Consider the following 16,407-nt stretch of genomic DNA (forward strand, 5'->3'; position numbering starts at 1 on the left):
TCTCAAGTATTCCTTTATCCTCTGTCATAATCTTTTGTTTCTTAAAAAGGACCCATTTTTATGCTATGGGCCAAAAATAAAATAACTGGCTTGGCTTTAGAATCAGTAATTGGAGTTTGATCCTTGATACCACTGGAACTGCAACAGATTTCCAACACACACTTACTGTCTTTCCATCTGATTTCTTCACAGAATAGGGCAGGTAATCTTTGCTCTCCCACGCCATCTATTTTCCCCTTTACTTTCCAAACTACAGCTCAAATAGTAATTTCTGCTCCAGTTTGGAATAGCTCTGCTGAGTGTTTGGTTGTTGCTGCTATGTAAATTAGTATAAGGAATGTGTTTGTGTTTTGATTTAATATTGGTAGTATTTGATTTCCCCCCCAGACATTATTATATCAACTCCCCCAATAAACTCTATCCAAGGGATGGCCAACGGTAGCTCTCCAGATGTTTGTTGCCTACAACTCCCATCAGCCCCAGCCAGCATGGCCAATGGCTGGGGCTGATGGGAGTTGTAGGCAACAAACATCTGGAGAGCTACCGTTGGCCACCCCTGCTCTATTCCATTTAAGTCAGGTCTCTGCCATCCTTTTCCTATGGAAAAACTTGCGACTCACAACCACCTCTCTAGGTAAAAGATGCTGGGTATCTGCACCATACACAAACATGCAAGCTAATTCTCCATATTAATTTGAATATAATGTTCAGGTGTTTGTGGGGACGCAGTAACAGTGGTGTACAGTATAGATGCATGTGACAATCAGTCTACAGACTTGAATACAAACTACTGCTAACTGCCAAGTATGCATGCTTTAGGACATAATCTACACTGAGTTATTTTGTTATTTTGCTGACCTGGCTTTCAGTTGCTTTGTCATAACTGGTTTGTGCATGAAACAGAGAAGCTGTGACCCTGCATACTCATAGGCTATATATCAAATGGTCTAAGACCAGGATGGCATAGATGATTTGGTTCTTTCTACTTTTTCCTCACACCAACCCTGTTAGGCAGGGGTGTCAAACCTGCAGCCTGGGAGCCAAATCAGGCCCCCAAAGGGCTCCTATCAGGCCTACAAGCAAGTCTGCTTCTTTCTCCCTCTCTCTTGCTTCCTTCTGTGTCACAGCTTGCTTTGCCAAGCTTGCTCAATCACACAGGAGCTACATAGCAAAGCCTCTATTTTCTCCACTGGCTGAGGCTCTTCCCTTGCGCAGGAAGAGAGAGAGATCTTACTTTGCCAGGCTCTCAATTGCAAAGCAAAGCTACTGAGCCAAGCTTCTCTTCCTTCTATTGGCTGAGGCTCTTCCCCCTCCTTGTTCCCTGGGGAGAGAGGAAAAGAGCCAGAGCTTCCTTTGCCTAGTTCCCTCAATCATATACAAAGAAAACACTTTTAACAAAGTTTTATTCAAGGTATGAGCTTTTTGCTTCATGAGAGAGAGAGTTTTGTTGGCTCATTATACCAGGGATCTCTAGGGCGCAACTGAGTTTGCCTCCTCCTTTTCACTGTATCCATGCCTTCATGATCCAGTCTTTCTCAGTAGGAAAGCAATATAAATTATTTAGATGAGGAATAACAATAAGCCCATGAGGTGGATTAAGCTGAAAGCGTGTGTTCAGACCAAGTTCACCCAGCACATTTTCTTTGTAGAATGGGGATATTCACCTAGGCTTTCTATATAAGTAGGTTAATACTGACCACTATAATGGCTGTCTCTATTCTTGCACTACCTCATTGGAGTTATAGTTATTTCTCAGGGGAAGACTATAGTTTTGTAGACCAGGGTTTCTCAAACTTTTTCCCTCCGTGGCCCAGTTATTTTTACACTTTTCCTTCATGGCCCACTAAAATTCGGGGGTGGGGCCAGGAGACTTTGGGGGTGGAGCTGGGAGACAGGAATCATGTCATTTCCTGTGGTGTCACTTCCAGGTCAAGGGCCAAGTGATGTCACTTCCGGGGCACACTGAACCAAAACTCCACCTCTTCCTGTGATATCACTTCCAAACCTGCCTCTTCTTCTGAAGTAACTTCATTTTCAGAAAAATCTCTCTGAAACTCATGCTGAGCCAAAATGGGGGTGGAAAGTGGGCGGTCTGCAACTTTTTCATACATTCCCAGAGGCCTCTCTTTCCACCCTCTCACCTGCATGCACCTATCTGTTTGTGTGTTCTTCTCCAGCTTGCAAGCACTCCTACTGCTCATGTTCAATTGCCTGCACCACCTACACACCCCTTCCTCAACAGCACTGGCCAGTGTATGCAGTTGGGAGTGCTGTTGCCATTGCCATCAGGAATGGTAGCACTGTGTACCACCCACACTGGGCCCTGGCAGCTCAATGCCACCCTGACGTATTTAGACAGTGGGCCCTGGCAGCTCAATGCCACCCTGATGCATTTAGTAGGCCCTTCCTTCAGCTGCTACTACTGGAACCCTGCCTCAAGTTACAAGCAAGCTTGCTTGGTTTCAAGAAAATCTTTTGACAGCTATTTTTTATACTTTTCCTTGGCTGAAACAGTGGGAAATTGCTGTGAAAGGTAGCAGAGAATTGTGCTGCAATTAATGAATTAATTTCAAGTTATATGAAGTTCACACAAGCTTTTCTGCAGTTATCCCAAAAAGGATATTTATGAGGGGCTTGCAGCTTTTTACTGGCTGTATTTCCCCTGTCTTTAAAAGCAACCTGTTGTGCAGATATTTAGCCAGTGAACTTCCTTCAACCTTTTTAATATCTACAGGAGAAGTTTAATTTTGGTGTCAGACAGCTGTTAAAAGCAGGACCAGTAAAATGGTGCCAAGTTCATTGTACCATCACTTCCAGTGCTGTTGAGATATACAGCAGCAATAATCTCTTTCTGCCCCACATCTCTCACTCTTACTCATTCACACAGAAATCTCATAGAAAAGTTAGCTGGCTACAACTGGGGGTGCCAACTTTTCATTGGCAGAGCTCCTATGTCTGCAACAACAGTATGATGAACAGAAAAGTTTCATCCAGTAAAAATGGAAGGAAGGAAGGAAAGAAAGAAAGAAAGAAAGAAAGAAAGAAAGAAAGAAAGAAAGAAAGAAAGAAAGAAAGAAAGAAAGAAAGAGAGAGAGAGAAAGGGAAAGAATGAAATGGAAGGAAAGGAAAAGAAAGACATGGAAAGAAAGAACATAAGAGAAGCCATGTTGGATCAGGCCAGTGGACTATCCAGTCCGAAATTCTCTCACACAATGCCCCAAAAGCACCAGAATGCCACCAGTGGGGCCAGGACACTGGAAGCCCTCCCACTGTTGCTTTTCCCCGCTCCCCAGCACCAAGAACACAGACAGAGCATCACTTGCAGGGAAAGAAAGAAAGAAAGAAAGAAAGAAAGAAAGAAAGAAAGAAAGAAAGAAAGAAAGAAAGAAAGAAAGAAAGAAAGAAAGAAAGAAAGAAAGAAAGAGGGACAAAAGCCTTTCCATCAGATGGCTGCAGCCAGCAACAATTTTGCCAAGGGGTTGTTTGGTTAAAAAAAAAAAAAGCTACTGGAATGCCCATTCCCTGCCCCTCCTGGCTGAAAAAAATATCCCCCCCCCCTTCATTGCTGCCTAGGCCTCCCGGGGAAATCTCCCCAAAAGAACATAACGCAAGGCACATGAAAGCTCATACCTTGAAGAACATTTCATGGGTCTAAAATGCCAGCAAACTCCAGTTTTTTTCTCAAACACTGGGAGGGAGGGGGAGAAGGAAGGAGAGGCAGCCCAGCTCCTCTCTGCACAACACAGAGGCAGCTTTGCAGCCTGTGCCAGTCTTCAAGCCTAGCTTTTATCTGCATAACACAGAGATGGGGGGGAGAAAGGAAGGGAAATGGAGCTCAGGCTTTGCAGTTTGCACAACACAGAGACGGGGGAAAGGAAGGAATTAAAAGGAAGCTCAGGCTTTGCAGCTTGTGTCAGTCTTCAAGGCTAACTTTTCTCTGCACAACACAGTTGTCGGCTTGATCCAGTACTTAAATCACTGCAGCTTACCGGCTCTTAGAATGTTTAGGATTGCCTACCATCCGGATCTGTTTGTGCTTGTATTGGTCCCCCCTTAACTGAGGAATTGCTCAAGTAAGTGTGCCTCTGCAATTCAGGCATCAGAGAAGCTGTTCAAGACTATGCTACAGAGTCCTCCAGGTCGCTTTTCCCCAGCAGAGGGGGCTGGTTTCGGCAGAGGAACGCGGCTCCGCCTCCACTACTCCTTGCCACTAGGCTACGAGGAAGGTGGAAAGGACAGGCCCGGATCAGGGTGCAGAGCAAGGCCGGGGTTGGGAGCGCCGAGCCGAGGAAGGTAGCGTGGTGCGCTGTGCAGGGTGGGCGCAAGGCGCGAGCAGGGACCAGGTGCTCACCGAAACGCTTTCGCTGCCTGAGGAAAGAGGCTGGGGTCGCGAGGAGGGCCTGCCACTTCTGGCGCCGGTAGAGCTGCGACGGGGGAGGGGATCGCTCACCCCCTGCACGTTCTGCAGCGTTTACCCGGCCAACGGATCCAAACCACGTTTCATCTTAGAGACTTCTGCGTACCTGGGGTTGCTTAGCGTGTAGCAGTTTATAGTCTCCTATGTTAACAAATTACACGAGTTTGCCTGTTATTCTAATCTAGGCGCATTTACTCGTGAGTATATTATATTCAGCTTAATGACAGCCCCTTCCCCATGGATTCGTACGGGCCTACATACTAGGAATAAATAATGCTGGGCTTCGTGGAGCTGTCTCAGATAGTCCTTTATAGGCGTGTTTCAGATTTGTAGGAATCCAGTGGGACTTTGCATGCATAGGATTGAACAGTAAACCCCCAGTATTAGGTATATCTACATCTGCCTCCATTAAAATCGAACAGCGCAATATAGAAAAATACAACATTTAACGCACTAACACATCACTTTAACCCTTGCAATGCCAATCTCGATTTATGGTGGCACAAAACTGCAGCATAATCTAGTTTTGGGTAGAACTAGGAGGAAGGAAACATAAGAGCCATCTGGTAGAATACGGTTGCCTGGTCACCGCTGGTGGGAAGGCAGGAAGTAAGGGCTGCCATCTCCTGGAAATTTGGGGGTGGAACCTGGAGAGGCAGAGGTCTCAGTGGGGTACAATGCCATAGAGTCCACCCTTCAAAGCACCCATTTTCTCCAGGGGATCGCATTTCTGTAGTCTGGAGATAATGTGTAATTCTGGGGGGGTCACCAGGTCTGGGGGGTCACCAGGAGACTGGCATCTCTGTGTGGTACCTACAAATTTATTCCAGCATGAGTTTTTGTGAGTTAGTACCTGCTTCATATGCCACGAGTATGCAGCAATTTAATTATAAGGTATAAATAAAAACAAACAGCAAGGGCTATGAAAATACAGGATGAAATATAACTGTAGAATTGATAATCTAATCAAGATAAATAAAGAGCCCATTCACTAGTTATGCTACACAACACCTATAGTGAGTGGCAAGTCCATTATTTGTTAAGATAGTCAACACCTGTAAGTGAAAGAAAAATCCCAGATTCTTTTGTTGGGGGAAGGGCTAGTATGAAACCTCTTGGTTATCAATTCAGCAATTTTACCTGGATTCTCCTTTTGAAGTTATTTTTTTGCTGGGTAGTGACTGTCAGGTCAGCACAGCAGTAGAGTGGTCTGGCAATAGGAATGTTTTCCCACTGGCTTTGGAATATTGTGATGCTTAATGTGAGATTTGAGTCTATTTATTCTGTTTGGCCTGTGTAGAGAGCAGAATGGCTGTGTTGACAGGTAATGGTATATATCACGCTGAAAGATGAGCGAGTAGATTAATCTAAAGGGGTATAGCTGATGTTATTAGGTTATTAGCCAGTTTATAGTAGTTAAGATTCCCCACTCCTCCATGTGTAGTCAGCTGGGTGACCTTGGGCCAGTCACAGTTCTCAGAGCTGTTCTGCTCAAGAGCAGTTCTCTCAGAGCTCTCTCAGCCCCACCTACTTAACAGGGTGTTTGTTGTGGAGAGAGAAGGGAAGGAGATTGTAAGCCGCTCTGAGACTCAGAATGAAGGGTGGGGTATATATCCAAACCTTGTCTGATTGTATGTGGGAACCAAGCTGGAAGCTTAGTCTGCTGTGGAGTCTGACCCCCGGGTTTGTACATCTGTTAGGTGGCCCACTGGTGTTGATAAGAAGCTGTTATGGGGTTTTTAGGCTGTCTATAAACACTGGCCTGTGAAAGAGAAACATCAGTGTTGAGAATGGGCTGCATTGGCTGACCTCTGGACAGCCATGACATGTCTGCGAGCAATTTGTGTGGATGAGACTTGTGCACTAACCATTTTCAGATGAAAACCAATCATAGGAGTCAGTGCAGAAGTCATACCGTTGAGCATAATTCAGTAAAAGATAAGTGCTTTCAAATCTCATTAATTTTGAAAACTGCTTGCATCCTGTGGATGGTGCTCTGTGGTTGATAGCTGTAATGTTGATGGTAACACATCCCTTGGCATTATTTTTTTGACAGTCTTAAATTCATCTGTGTACGTGAGGAGATCTTACTTCTAGTAGTGTTGTCAGCTGCACAGTGATGCTACTTTTAGTTAACTGAGAAAATTACTGTTCACTGTTGAGCCTAACACAGTATATTATCTTTTGTTACAGGTGCATTATGACGGGTTGCAGGCTGCCCCTTTGCACTTTTAGAAATCTAAAGGCTTGGCTTGGGCTCTTGGATCGTTCACCTTATAAATTATGTGCACCATGGAAGAGATGTATCTACTCTGCAAGCTATCAACCAGTTACAGCAATCATCCCAAAACATTTATTTGTTTCTCCCATTAAACGCCATGCGTTTTTTATACCATTATTCATATGTACACCAAGAATTTCTGTACGATTCAAAAGTGACAAAAGTTCTCAGAAGAATATGAAACAAACTGAACAAGAGGAGGATGAGGATGAAGATGAGAGAAGTGATTCAGAGGATGAGTTTGAAGATGATCCCACTAAAGTGAAGGACTACAAAGATCTTGAGAAAGTAGTAACGTCATTTAGATTTGATGTAATCATGAAAGCTGGTCTAGATATTGCAAGAAAGTAAGTATAAACTTTTAAAAGATTTCAAATTTTTCTGCAAACGGGGTGGGGGGGGTGTCAACCAAGTTTGCAGAAAAATCTGTTTGGGGTAATGGGTATCTGCAGATGAGGCCACACTTGGGAAATTGATATATAGATTGTGCATATTTTATTCTGCTTGTTTTGGATTCCATAACAATTATGATTGTCATTTTAGGCAGCATTCTGAATTTATAGAATTAATTAGAATCTGAAATTATAGAATTTAACTTGATTTAATGATTTAAAGAAAAAATCCCTACCAAACTTGACTGATTGGTTAAATAATCTGTGGGCCTGGCTGGATGTTGGTGTCAGGTAAGGTGCAAAACTCCTTTATGTTTTTCTGAAAGGCGTATGCCTGTTTGTTATATTTTGATGTGATAACCCATTCTGATTGGTAGCTTACACTTTTTATAATGTCATCAAGATGGCCTAAGCAGGTTTTTCCTACCTTTCCTAATTTGAGCCGTAACTCATTAACCAAGTGACCAATTTCAAATTTTGTAGTTCTGTTGGAAAACTAATAAATTCCGCTGCAAATAAATAATACTAATAATGACTATACATTACCTTTACATAAATAATACTAATAATGACTATACATGACTATACATTACCATAAGAAAAAGTCTGATACATTTTAATAAGGTTAATGGCATATGGCACTTGATCTAATCCGGATAGTCCCTTAAAGTATATTAGATAAGTGTAGTTTATTCTTTTCCCTTAACGATCCACAGCATGAAGAAATTATTTTTGCTGTGCCTCAGTTAGGTTCATGAGAACAGATCCATGTTTTATGTTATTTTGATAATTATTATCCAATGTAACTGGATAATAGATAATTTTTTGGTCCTGAAAAGAATCACCTGTAAATTTTATGTGTTCCACATCTGTTCAGTATGCATATGTTTTATTTTAAAATCTGACATCATTATTTCACAACTGCTAACATCATATATATATATATTTCCAAGCATATTAGCATTTTCCAGCTCTCCCATCGGCTGTGGTTCACATTCCATCAGCCATAGGCTTATCAGCCACCACCCAAGTTCCGTTGTGTTCCATTGGTTGAGTGCACTGCTTTCTTCTACCTGCTGTTGCCTACCCACTTTCTGTACAAAAATATAAAAAATATTGTGCAAGACACACACTCTTGAATAGTTTATACAAAATTAAGTATATTGTATTGTGTCATATAATGAACAGCATACAAAAGTAGGCATACATTCATACAATCAGAAATTAAAGCCAGACAAGGCCATGGCAGCTGCTTCTTTCCTGTCACTCGCTCCTCCCCTCAGCCTCACGCCAGGACAGATGAGGATTGGGCCACTGGGGAAGCTTCTAGGCAGTGGCTGTTGCTAGGCAACCAAGCTTGCTTCTCTCAGTAAAGGGAGAGGCCTCAGCTGAATAGTATGTCATAGAGACCATCCTCCAAAGCAGTTATTTTCTCCAGGGGGAGAGAGATCTGTTGTCTGGAGTTCAGTTATGATCCCAGGAGATCTTCAGGTCCCACCTGGAGGTTGGTTACCCTAGACCTGTTCAGCAGCAGCCCCCCTATGACAGCCAGTGTGGCATAGGAGTTAGTGCTTCAGAGCAGGGTCTGCCAGACCCAGGTTCTTGCTGTGGAAGCTTACTGGGTGATTTCAGACTAGTCACAGACTTCCAGCCTAACTTACCTCACAGGGTTGTTGTGCAGATCAAAAAGGGGAGAGGAAAATGATGTCAGATACTTTGGCTCTCACTGTGGAGAAAGACTGTCCTTTTCCTAGGTAGAGACTGCAGGGAGGAGGGAAGAAGAGATTGGATTTATACTCCACCCTTCACTACCCAAAGGAGTCTCAGAGCAACTTACAATCTCCTTTCCATTCCCATCCCCACAACAGACACCCTGTGAGGTAGGTGAGGCTGAGAGAGCTCTCCCAGAACTGCTCTTGAGCAGAACACTTCTGAGAAAACTTGTGGCTGATCCAGGATCACATCAGCAGGTACGTATGAAGGAGTGGGGAATCAAACCTGGTTTTCCCAGATAAGAGTCCGCACACTTAACCACTACGCCAAACTGGAGGAAATGGATAGCTGAAGTCAGAGGGACAGATAAAGTTAGGCTGATGGTTGGCTGAGGAGATAGGTTTGCTAACTCCAGGTTGGGAAATTCCTGGAGATTTGAAGGGTGGAGCCTGGAGAAGGTAGAGTTTGAGGAGTGGTGGGACCTCAGACAACTACAATGCCATAGACTCCACACTCTTCCATTTCCTCTTGGGGAACCAATGTTGCCAATCTCCAGGTAAGGGCTCAGGAATCGCTCAGAATTACAACTGCTCTCCAGATGGCAGAGATCAGCTCCTCTGGAGAAAATGTATAACAAATAAATGGCTACACAGTGTTAAATAGTATGTAAATACTGAAAAAGCACTAGTAATGAAGTGTAAACAAAAATCCACTAATAATTACAAAGAACCTTGCTGTTATTGTTGTTGTTAAAGCATGCAGTACATGCGTATACAATGCTGAACTACAAAACTTGGATTTAAACATGCAGCAAAAATCACAGCAATGGATGTCCCAGGTAAAAATCCATTTCGACCCTTCATCAGGCTGTAATTCTACAGTAAAGCCTGGAGCATGAAGATGAGACTGAATGAAGTAGAATGCATACGAGTGCTTCAGTCCAACCAGCACCTTACCCACCTACTTTTTGGAGCTGCTACTGGAAAGAATTGAGGAAATTGATGCTAGATAAGCATCACTACTTCGCTTCTGTTCCCAACTTCAGTCTAGGGAGGAGCTCCTGTTATTTTCCTTGGCACAACCTATTGGATATTTCAAACAGCTCCTCAGAACTGAGCACCCCAGGCACTGGGAATCAGATTTACCTGGGACAATAGCAAGATTCTTTGTAATTATTACGGATTTTTTGTTTACATTCCATTACTACAGTGCTTCCTTTGGGGAAAATGGCTGCTTTGCAGAGTGTGTCATTATACCCTCTGAGGTTGCTTCTTTCCTGCTTTGCTCCACGCTGGAGAAAGAGTGTACTTTTCCTAGGTAGTGGCTGCAGAGAGGGAGAGAAGATAGAAAGCTGATGTCATAAATCCCCCTACAGAAGATGACTGCCTTGAGGTGCATACTCTGTGGTATACCATCATGCAACCTTGCCAGGTGAAAAACCCAGATCATGTCACAAGCTCATGCATATGCTAAATGCTGTTTGGGGGGCGTGGTTTGGGAAATTAAAAAATGATGCCCCCTTCTGGACCCATTCTATTTTATGGACCCATAGAATAGAATGGACTCCATACCCAATTTGGCGCCCCCCCTCCAGTAGCGCCCCCTCTGCCGCTCCCATGGGCCTTATTGCTAGTCTAGTATATTTCCAAGCCATTTTATTGTTCATCCAGGCCCGGTGCATGGGAGTAGGCCATGTAGGCGGTCGCCTCGGGCGCCGCATGGCCTTCATGGTGCTGCAAGGTGCCCTCTCCCCACATGCCAGCAGCTCTGCCTCTTTCCCCCTCCCAAAACTTGGGCAGAGGAAAGAGGCAGTTCGGCTTCGCTTCTGGGCTGCCTCTCCTGCAAGGAAGACAGCCCGAGAGTGAGGACAAGCCCCTGTACCAGCTCTTTCCCCCGCTCGAGACTTGGGTGGAGGAAAGAGGCAGCTCAGCTTCACTCTTGGGCTGCCTTCCCTGCAGGAAAGGCAGTCCGAGAGTGAAGAGGAGGCCCTGAGCCAGCTCTTTCCCCTGCCTGAGATTCGGCACTGGGGGCCCTCCCCCACTGGAGGGGGGGCAGAGCCCGCTGCCCTTCCAGACTTTGCTGGGGTCTCCTGAGGCTCGGAAGTCCTCGGCAAAGTTGAGGGGGGTGACAGTGACATCATTGTGATGTCACCGGTGCGCGCGTTTTGTGCACGCTAAAATAACAGAGGGGGGCAGATGATCGCAGTCCGGCCTAGGGGCGCAGGGATCCCTAGCACCGGGCCTATGTTCATCATCACTGAAATAACCTTCTGAGTAGTGAGGTTTAACTGCAAAGTACAAGTAAGTTCATAGGTAGGCGTGACCAGTTTGGCAGTTGACAGGAATGTACCAAATGCATTAAACCTTATACAAATGTGGTAAGCTACCTATCTCATCAAAAGATAATATATAGATATATAACTTTCAGAAAAACGAAGTTTTGCCACCTTACCTGACACCAATATGTCAATTTTTGGCTCTTGGCCCAGGGAAAAGAATGATATACCCGCATTAGTAAAAAAACAAAATATAAACAGGCTTATTTGCATTAGATAGAAGATATTTTTAAAAACAAACTCTGCATTGCAGAACTCAGTGAAGAATTTCACGGTGCTCAGCTTTCAGCTGCTGTAACTTCAGGCTAAACTTTGCAGGCAGTCTGATAAATACAGTGATTTCTTACATGAGCATGTGTCTCCATTAAGTTCCTGTAGTACTTTGTGTGCATAGTGAGTTTTCCCCTTTCATTAAAGTGAATGGGAGAGTCCTTGTGCGCATGGGAACTTTCATGTGTTCAAGGGACAGCTGGATCAGGGTTCATAGTTTTAGTGCTATCCTGCTGTTATGCTTGCAAAGAATACTGAAATAGTCATAAACTGAAATTGTCAGGATTTTATTTTTTATTTATCTGTAGAATTATATATGAAAACCTGCTATAAAATTGTTTAATTTTTAACCATAATTGTGAAATTAATTTTATGATTAGTCTTAAGAACATGTTTGTGTTCCATTTATTTATTTGGTAAAGCGAACTGTTTAATTAAATACTGTAGTAAGTATAACAGCTGGATCCTGGGGTGTAGAGGTTAACGTGGTACTCAGAAGTAAGTCAGCAGGACTAAATCTAAAGTAAGTGCAGAGGACTGAAGCCTTACTTTGCTTAAGAAATGCGCCTCCTGTGTGAAACTATTATTGTAGTTGTTCATGTACAACACCAATGGATATTAGATCACAGAACAGCAGTAGGATCTTAGTATGCCAGGAATACCAACCTAGATACATGTTTCATATGCATATGTTTAGATGGTGGGATGTTTTACTAGCTGCCTGTCTTCTTGCTTATATAGATAGGAATAGTAATATTATGTAAGGCATATATGTATATATGAAAAGAATTATTTTTCCCCCAAAGCAAAGTGGAAGATGCATTCTACAATGGTGAACTAAGACTAAATGGAGAGAAGCTGTGGAAGAAAAGCAGAGCGGTAGGTTCTTGAGAAATATATTTTGCATCTTAAATTATTTTGCATCTTAAATCTTTGGGATGATCTCACTTTCTTGAAATTGCAAAGATTTGTGCCCAAATAAATACATACTACTTACATCAAGAGAATAATAACATTGCATAAGAAGCATAATTTTCAGGATGACAGATTTTACTGGCCCCCTACAGCTTTTGTCATGCAAGATAACTTAGTCAAGCATAACAAATTCCAGTTGGTAGCTGCATTTGTGTTTTGTAGCAAACAACAATAGTCTTGAAACACGATCAAGATATAAAATTGCACCCACACATCTTTGGATATCACTGTGCTGCATCAGTTATTTACAACTGGATTTTCATAAGAACATAAGAGCCTTGCTGGATCAGACATGTGGTCCATGTAATCCAGCATTCTCTTCCACACAGTGACCAACTGGTTCCCCTGAGGGCCAGCAGAAAGACATAGAGGCTGAGGCCTTCTGATGTTGCCTTCAAACACTGTTATTCAAAACTTGACTGTATTATGAAAGTTCCCTTTATTCATCTTGGCCTGTGATACTGTCTAACTCAGGGGTGTCAAACTTAATTGTTATGAGGGCCAGATCTGACATAAATGAGACCTTGTTGGGCCAGGCCATGTATGTTATAAAATGCAATGCCAGGTAGCAGAGATAAAAACTTTATAAAGGACACAGACAAACAAAATTAAAGATTTTTTTAAAAAACTTAAAATACGCTTAAAAGATTAGCATTCTTAAAGTATTTTATTTAACAGTTTCTGATAACTGACACCTCTTTCTGTGAATTATTGCATCAAAATCTGGAGACAGTGTCTGTGCTTGAGTATACTTTTAAAGTGTTGTTCAGGTGTGTGTCTGTAAGTTGCAAACCTTTTAAAAAATTTAAAAGTTTATTGAAATTTCAAAGGTTTACAACAAACTGAATAAGTCAAATTTTGGAAATGTGCAGATGGATATTATGTAAGTAACAAAGCAAATATCAATAAATTAAGTTAAATAGTCTCACAAAAAAAGAGAATGATCTAATACTGCTATACAGTTAACAGACCTATGGAAAGGAATTAGATAAGATATAAAACAGAGACTCATTGCAATCATTAAGCACCATAGAAATACAGTAGAAATACAGGAAGCCAGAAATAGAGATAAGAGAGCCTAATAAGAAGTTAAAGAAAATAGAAGAACATAAAATAAACAAAAATTACCACTCCTGTGCCATACTTGCAAACCTACTTTTGATTGATTGACATTCATTACAGAAATCCCATGGTCAATGCTTTGAGACTAAGGCCCAGGGGAAAACATTAAATGGCTGGGCATTGCAAGCTTTTGTACATGTTGCTTCATGTGCTGGTAAGCAATAGAGAACATAGATTGAGCAAGCCTGGCAAAGTAAGCTGTGATGCAGAAGAAAGCAAATGATAGTGAGTTGCTCCTGGGCCTGATAGAAACCCACTGGGGGCCTGATTTGGCCCTCGGACTGCACACTTGATACCCCTATCTAGCCCTTTAAAACTATCCTTTCTTCTGTTCTGAATGTATTGTCCATCAGCTTCACCGGGTCCATTGAGTTCTAGTATTTTGGGACAGGGAGAAAAATATCTCTGAAGCCACATCCTATGAATAATTTTATCACCCCTTTTATGCTGCCTCCCTTAGTTGTTTCTTTTCTAAACTGTAAGGCCCAAGACTCTTTTACCCTTTCCTCATAGAGAAAGTGCTCCAGTCCTTTAATCATTTTGGTTGCCCTCTTCTGTACTTTTTCCAGCTCTGCAGTATGCTTTTCAAGATTTGGTGACCAGTACTGTACACAGTGTGGTGTGCAGGGCTTTTTTTGTGCTGGAGCCCACGAGCGTTCAGCTCTGCCTGGGATGGCCAGGGCTCCAGCAGAAGAAGGCAGCCATGTGCTCCCAGGCCAGCAACACATAGCAGGCTGAGCTGTGCTGTGGTGGTAGCGTCCTGGAGCCCAGCTCACCAGCTGGGCTCACGGGGCCGAGCCGCACTGTGACAGCGGCCTCCTGAAGCCTGGCTCACTGGGGCGGACTTCAAGCAGGTGCTGACTGGGCAGTGATGGTGGACAATGGGGATGGGAAGCTAAGGACTGAGTGAGGAGGAGGGGAAGGCTGGCTCTGGGGAAGTGGCATGCTATTGATCATGACGCTGGTGGCGCTTGTGGTATTGGCAGCCTGTCAGCTCCATAGGCACTGGGGCAAACTGAGTGAAAGGGGAGGGGTGTGCAGCAAGCCAGACTTCTTCCCTGCTCTGTATGAAGCAGGGGGTCAATGGCAAAGTCTTCGACGTGACCAAAAGGAGTAAGTTCTAAGGGCCCAATGAGGAGAAACGAGGATAGGGTTCTTCTCCTGGACGGTCCCCTCCCCTTTCCTCTTTGCCTGGGTCAGGCATTAGGGAAGGCCTGAGGGGAGTGCCTCATCTTGCTCTTAGCTGCGCCTGCCGCCTCTGGAACAGGTATGAGGGAGAGAGGTGCGCAAGGGTACCTAGTCTTTGCCTAGCCATGTGAGTAGTCGAAATGAGTCCAGGGTGTTGAACCTTTTGCAGCAGGACTGGTTCTTGTGTTGAAAGGTCATAAACCTTTATGTAGCCCCCTAGTGTGCTTGCTCAGAAATAAGTCTCACTTGTGTTTGGGTTTTATTCCCTGGAAACTGTGCATAGAATTGCAAGCTGTTTTATTTCAAATGTGTGTTTCCCCTGTGTGTGAGGTGAAACACCTATCCTTGGTATATTGCATGCCTGCTTCCTACTTTGATGATCAGTTATTAACCTAGAGAAGTAAACTTGCTGATGTTCTGTTGTTCTGTTATTAAGGAGTTGGGCAAGATTCAATAATTACAGTAATGACTGGGCTGCAGTCCTACAAATAGCTACAGTAGAGTTTATGCTAATCGAAGTAGAAGTGTACCAAGCCTGCAGCTCACTGGCTGGGCTCGCAGGACCAAGCCATGCTAACGTCAGGGTGTGGCCTAATATGCAAATAAGCTCCTGCTGGGCTTTTTCTACAAAGGAAGCCCTGATGGTGTGGTCAAATGAGGTTGCATCATATATCTATACAGGTCTTCAGGAATATTACAGTATTGCCTTTTTATTTTCAATTACTTTCCTAATATCCCCAGCACGGTGTTTGCCTTTCCCCCTGCTGCTGCAGACTTGGTCAACATTTTCATCAAGCTGTGTGCTACAACTCCAAGATCTGTTTCAGTCTTAGTCAGTTCGGGCTCTGTCAGCATATATTTAAAGTTAAGAATTTTTGTTCTAGTTTGCATCACCTTACACTTACCTACATTGAATGTCATTTGCCATATTGTTTCTTACTTAATTTATTGAAATTGTCCTAGAAGTCTTCACAATCTACCTTGGTTTCCTATATGGACAAGTAAATTCAGTTGCAAAGGTTTCTGTAACATGGTAATAGCACAATATCCAGCACTGTGCAGACGCAAGGTAACACTTTTATTATAATAAACACTTTGGCAAACTAGAGCTATTTGACAAAGTGAGCTCTAGGCCTACAAAATCCTGTGGCCAGAATAAAAGTGCTTGTTACCTTGAAGGTTCCGCAGAATTTTGGGTCACTAAGTTTACGAGTCTAATTCAGATATTTCACTGGCTGCCCTTGCTAGATGAACTTTCAACAAGACATGCCCACCACGTCTGTGTATGCTTCCATGGTAAGAGCTGTGGTTGCAGCATTCCAGTCATGGCAGATGTTATGCAGCTGTACTGAGAGCTTCTGTTCCAAAGTACAACAATAACAGGGGAGGAGGACTGGGAACCAGAAGTTATGTCTTATGAGAAATATAGCTGATTGTTTCATTTCCCCCCCTCTCTTTCATTAGGTAAAAGTTGGTGACACACTAGACCTCATAATTGGAGAGGACAAGGAAACAGAAACTGCAGTAGTTATGAGAGTTGTCTTAAGAAAAGCCTCAGAAAAGAATGACAATGAAAAATACAAAGTGATATTGAGGCGCTGGCGAAACTTAAAGGTGCCCAAGCAGGATGTATTTAAATGAACTAAGATTTGCATGAAGAAGAACTTTATGAACAACCATATTTGTTTTATAATATATGATGAAATTTGGTTAA

General features: G+C 43.1%; 1 protein-coding gene across 5 annotated transcripts in view; it reads left to right on the forward strand.

Moving 5' to 3' along the window:
* Positions 1–16,407, forward strand: part of MTRES1 (mitochondrial transcription rescue factor 1) — a 53,874-nt gene extending 37,467 nt beyond the window's left edge. For 4 of the 5 annotated variants that reach the window (XM_060237739.1, XM_060237747.1, XM_060237731.1 and 1 more), the window contains exons 2-4: positions 6,611–7,045; positions 12,215–12,287; positions 16,158–16,407. In XM_060237739.1, coding sequence (XP_060093722.1) covers positions 6,618–7,045; positions 12,215–12,287; positions 16,158–16,334 — 678 coding nt within the window. In that variant the 5' untranslated portion in view covers positions 6,611–6,617 and the 3' untranslated portion in view covers positions 16,335–16,407. Of the gene's footprint in view, positions 1–4,144; positions 4,294–6,610; positions 7,046–12,214; positions 12,288–16,157 lie in introns of those variants that run through there. The other variant, XM_060237722.1, reaches the window with a different exon arrangement.

The sequence above is a fragment of the Heteronotia binoei genome, chromosome 1, assembly GCF_032191835.1.
Source record: "Heteronotia binoei isolate CCM8104 ecotype False Entrance Well chromosome 1, APGP_CSIRO_Hbin_v1, whole genome shotgun sequence".
NCBI lineage: Eukaryota > Metazoa > Chordata > Lepidosauria > Squamata > Gekkonidae > Heteronotia > Heteronotia binoei.